Source organism: Salmo salar, chromosome 02, assembly GCF_965601325.2.
Source record: "Salmo salar chromosome 02, fSalSal1, whole genome shotgun sequence".
NCBI lineage: Eukaryota > Metazoa > Chordata > Actinopteri > Salmoniformes > Salmonidae > Salmo > Salmo salar.
In genome coordinates, this window is record NC_138292.1 from 76,697,501 (window position 1) to 76,702,500 (window position 5,000).

Below are 5,000 nucleotides of genomic sequence, written 5' to 3' on the forward strand. Positions count from 1 at the left end.
GGGAGGAAGGAGAGAGGGAGAGAGGAGGGAGGAGGGAGAGAGAGAGGGAGGAGGGAGAAAGGGAGAGAGGAGGGTGAGAGGAGGGAGGGAGATAGAGAGAGAGACAGAGAGAGGGAGGGAGAGAGAGAGCAAGAGGGAGCGAGGGAGGGAGAAAGAGGGCAAGAAGGAGGGAGAGCAGATGAGAGAGAGAGAGAGACAGAGACAGAGAGAGAGAGAGAGAGAGAGAGAGAGAGAGAGAGAGAGAGAGAGAGAAAGAGAGAGAGAAAGAGAGAGGGGATGAAGGGAGGGAGGGAGTGAGAGTAGTAGTATTGATTGGGGCTTCAAGGAAAACAGTGCTGAGTACCGAGCCACTGGCACACACATACACACACCTCTGGGCCATGATCTTGAGTGCGTCCGGGAGGTAACACTGTGTGTTCTCCATCTGAAATTGGTCCGCGTCACAGATCTTATCGTCCGTGCGTCCGTAGTTCGCCGTCTCAATCATTATGACGTCACTTCCTAGAAAAGGTCATTTCCCAGGAAGACAAAATATTTCAATTCAGCTGTTTAAAAGTATTTTCAAAAGTATTGTTAGGAAAAGTTAAACAAAGGGTCAAATATATAATGTATCATTCTAGTAAAGCAGGGAAAGACTAGTTATAATGTATCATTCTAGTAAAGCAGGGAAAGACTAGTTATAATGTATCATTCTAGTAAAGCAGTGAGACTAGTTATAATGTATCATTCTAGTAAAGCAGGGAAAGACTAGTTATAATGTATCATTCTAGTAAAGCAGGGAAAGACTAGTTATAATGTATCATTCTAGTAAAGCAGGGAAAGACTAGTTATAATGTATCATTCTAGTAAAGCAGGGAAAGACTAGTTATAATGTATCATTCTAGTAAAGCAGGGAAAGACTAGTTATAATGTATCATTCTAGTAAAGCAGGGAAAGACTAGTTATAATGTATCATTCTAGTAAAGCAGGGAAAGACTAGTTATAATGTATCATTCTAGTAAAGCAGGGAAAGACTAGTTATAATGTATCATTCTAGTAAAGCAGGGAAAAACGAGTTATAATGTATCATTCTAGCAGTGACAGACTAGTTATAATGTATCATTCTAGTAAAGCAGGAAAAGACTAGTTATAATATAACATTCTAGTAAAGCAGGGAAAGACTAGTTATAATGTATCATTCTAGTAAAGCAGGAAAAGACTAGTTATAATATAACATTCTAGTAAAGCAGTGAAAGACTAGTTATAATGTGTCATTCTAGTAAAGCAGTGAAAGACTAGTTATAATGTATCATTCTAGTAAAGCAGGGAACGACTAGTTATAATGTATCATTCTAGTAAAGCAGTGAAAGACTAGTTATAATGTGTCATTCTAGTAAAGCAGTGAAAGACTAGTTATAATGTATCATTCTAGTAAAGCAGGGAACGACTAGTTATAATGTATCATTCTAGTAAAGCAGTGAAAGACTAGTTATAATGTGTCATTCTAGTAAAGCAGTGAAAGACTAGTTATAATGTATCATTCTAGTAAAGCAGTGAAAGACTAGTTATAATGTATCACTCTAGTAAAGCAGGGAAAGACTAGTTATAATGTATCATTCTAGTAAAGCAGTGAAAGACTAGTTATAATGTATCATTCTAGTAAAGCAGGGAAAGACTAGTTATAATGTATCATTCTAGTAAAGCAGGGAAAGACTAGTTATAATGTATCATTCTAGTAAAGCAGTGAAAGACTAGTTATAATGTATCATTCTAGTAAAGCAGGGAAAGACTAGTTATAATGTATCATTCTAGTAAAGCAGTGAAAGACTAGTTATAATGTATCATTCTAGTAAAGCAGGGAAAGACTAGTTATAATGTATCATTCTAGTAAAGCAGGGAAAGACTAGTTATAATGTATCATTCTAGTAAAGCAGTGAAAGACTAGTTATAATGTATCATTCTAGTAAAGCAGGGAAAGACTAGTTATAATGTATCATTCTAGTTTAGCAGGGAAAGACTAGTTACAATGTATCATTCTAGCAGTGACAAACTAGTTATACTGTATCATTCTAGTAAAGCAGGGAAAGACTAGTTATAATGTATCATTCTAGTAAAGCAGGGAAAGACTAGTTATAATGTATCATTCTAGTAAAGCAGGGAAAGACTAGTTATAATGTCTCATTCTAGTAAAGCAGTGAAAGACTAGTTACAATGTATCATTCTAGTAAAGCAGTGAAAGACTAGTTATAATGTGTCATTCTAGTAAAGCAGGGAAAGACTAGTTACAATGTATCATTCTAGTAAAGCAGGGAAAGACTAGTTATACTGTGTCATTCTAGCAGTGAAAGACTAGTTATAATGTATCATTCTAGTAAAGCAGGGAAAGACTAGTTACAATGTATCATTCTAGCAGTGCCAAACTAGTTATAATGTATCATTCTAGTAAAGCAGGGAAAGACTAGTTATAATGTGTCATTCTAGCAGTGACAGACTAGTTATAATGTATCATTATAGCAGTGAAAGACTAGTTATAATGTATCATTCTAGTAAAGCAGGGAAAGACTAGTTACAATGTATCATTCTAGTAAAGCAGGGAAATACTAGTTATAATATATCATTCTTGCAGTGACAGACTAGTTATAATGTATCATTATAGTAAAGCAGGGAAAGACTAGTTATAATGTGTCATTCTAGCAGTGACAGACTAGTTATAATGTATTATTCTAGCAGTGAAAGACTAGTTACAATGTATCATTCTAGTAAAGCAGTGAGACTAGTCAAAATGTACTTTGATAGTAATGAGGTTGGATGTAGTAGTCTATCAAAGTAATGAGGTTGGATGTGGTTGTCTTTGATAGACTGCTACATCCAAACTCATTACTTTATAGACTACTACATCCAACCTCATTACTATGATAGACTACTACATCCAACCTCCATCCTCTTTGTCTGAGGCAACACACACACACACACACACACACACACACACACACACACACACACACACACACACACACACACACACACACACACACACACACACACACACACACACACACACACACACACTGCCTCAGACAAAGGGTTGTCTACACACTTCAATAGACAACTACATCCAACCTCATTACTTTGATAGACTACTACATCCAACCTCATTACATTGATAGACTACTACATCCTTCCTCATTAATTTGATAGACTACTACATCCAACCTCATTACTATGATAGACTACTACATCCATTCTCATTATTTTGAAAGACTACTACGTCCAACCTCAATCCTCTTTACTTTGATAGACTACTACATCCAACCTCATTACTTGTATAGACTACTACATCCAACCTCATTTCTTTGCTAGACTAATACATCCAACCTCATTACTTTGATAGACTACTACATCCAACCTCATTACTTTGATAGACTACACCCAACCTCACACCTCCTTACTTTGATAGACTGCTACATCCAACCTCATTACTTTGATAGACTACTACATCCAACCTCATTACTTTGATAGACTACTACATCCAACCTCACACCTCACTACTTTGATAGACTACTACATCCAACCTCATTACTTTGATAGACTACTCCATCCAACCTCCATCCTCGTTAATGTAATAGACTACTACATCCAACCTCATTAATTTAATAGACTACTACATCCAACCTCATTACTTTAATAGACTACTACATCCAACCTCGTTACTTTGATGGACTACTACATCAAACCTCATTACTTTGATAGACTACTACATCAAATCTCATTACTTTGATAGACTACTACATTCAACCTCATTACAGCTACAGCACATGATTTCATCACAATTAACTACACATGCACGCACGCACGCACACACACATGCACAAACATGCATACGCACACACACAGACACACACATGCACAGACACACACACACACACATATACACGCACACACACACACACACACACGCACATGCACACACAGACACACACACACACACACGCACATGCACACACAGACACACACACACACACATACACACACAGACACACACACACATGCCTACCTGGACAGCGCAGCTCGATAGGGTAGCCCTCACACGCTAGCTCCCTCCTCAGGATGCCGAAGGGAATCGCAGCTCTGGACATAGCTGGGTGGGAGACAACAGTCCATTCATGAACACCTCGTTAAGACAGACATTCTAATTAATAGTTAAGGGATTCCTACCTTCCTCTGTGTGTGTGTGAGAGAGTGAGTGAGTGAATGTGTGAGTGAGTGAGTGAATGAATGAATGTGTGAGTGGATGAGTGTTAGGCAGTCAGTGAGTTAGTTAGTTAGTCAATCAATCAGTCAGTTAGTTAGTTAGTCAGTTAGGCAGTCAGTCAGTCAGTTAGTTAGTCAATCAATCAGTCAGTTAGTTAGTCAATCAATCAGTCAGTTAGTTAGTTAGTCAGTTAGGCAGTCAGTCAGTTCGTTAGTTAGTTAGGAAATCAGTTAGTTAGTTAGTCAGTTAGGCAATCCGTTAGTTAGTTAGTTAGGCAATCAGTCGGAGTTAGTTAGTTAGTTAGGTTAGTTAGTTAGTTAGTTAGTTAGTTAGTTAGTTAGTTAGTTAGTTAGTTAGTTGGTTAGTTGGTTAGTTAGTCAGTCAGTCAGTCAGTTAGTCAGTCAGACAGTTAGTTAGTTAGTCTGTTAGGCAATCAGTCAGTTAGTTAGTTATCTAATTAGGCAACCAGTTAGTTAGTCAGTCAGTCAGTCAGTTAGGCAGTCAGTCAGTCAGTTTGTTAGTTAGTCAGTCAGACAGTTAGTTAGTTAGTTAGTTAGTTAGTCTGTTAGGCAATCAGTCAGTTAGTTAGTTATCCAATTAGGCAACCAGTCAGTTGCCTAGTCAGTTGCCTAGACAGTCAGTTAGTTAGTCAGTCAGTCAGTCAGTCAGTTAGGCAGTCAGTTAGTTAGTCAGGCAGTCAGTCAGTCAGTTTGTTAGTTAGTCAGTCAGGCAGTCAGTCAGTCAGTTTGTTAGTTAGTCAGTCAGACAG

At 37.8% G+C, this 5,000-nt stretch overlaps 1 protein-coding gene across 2 annotated transcripts in view; it reads right to left on the reverse strand.

Moving 5' to 3' along the window:
* The window catches only part of LOC106593267 (adhesion G protein-coupled receptor L1), a 66,270-nt gene that overhangs the window by 40,564 nt on the left and 20,706 nt on the right, over positions 1-5,000 (reverse strand). For both annotated transcript variants that reach the window (XM_082967202.1, XM_045709905.2), the window contains exons 3-4: positions 4,034-4,117; positions 372-501 (exon numbers count right to left, since the gene is read on the reverse strand). In XM_082967202.1, coding sequence (XP_082823328.1) covers positions 372-501; positions 4,034-4,117 — 214 coding nt within the window. The remainder of the gene's footprint in view (positions 1-371; positions 502-4,033; positions 4,118-5,000) is intronic.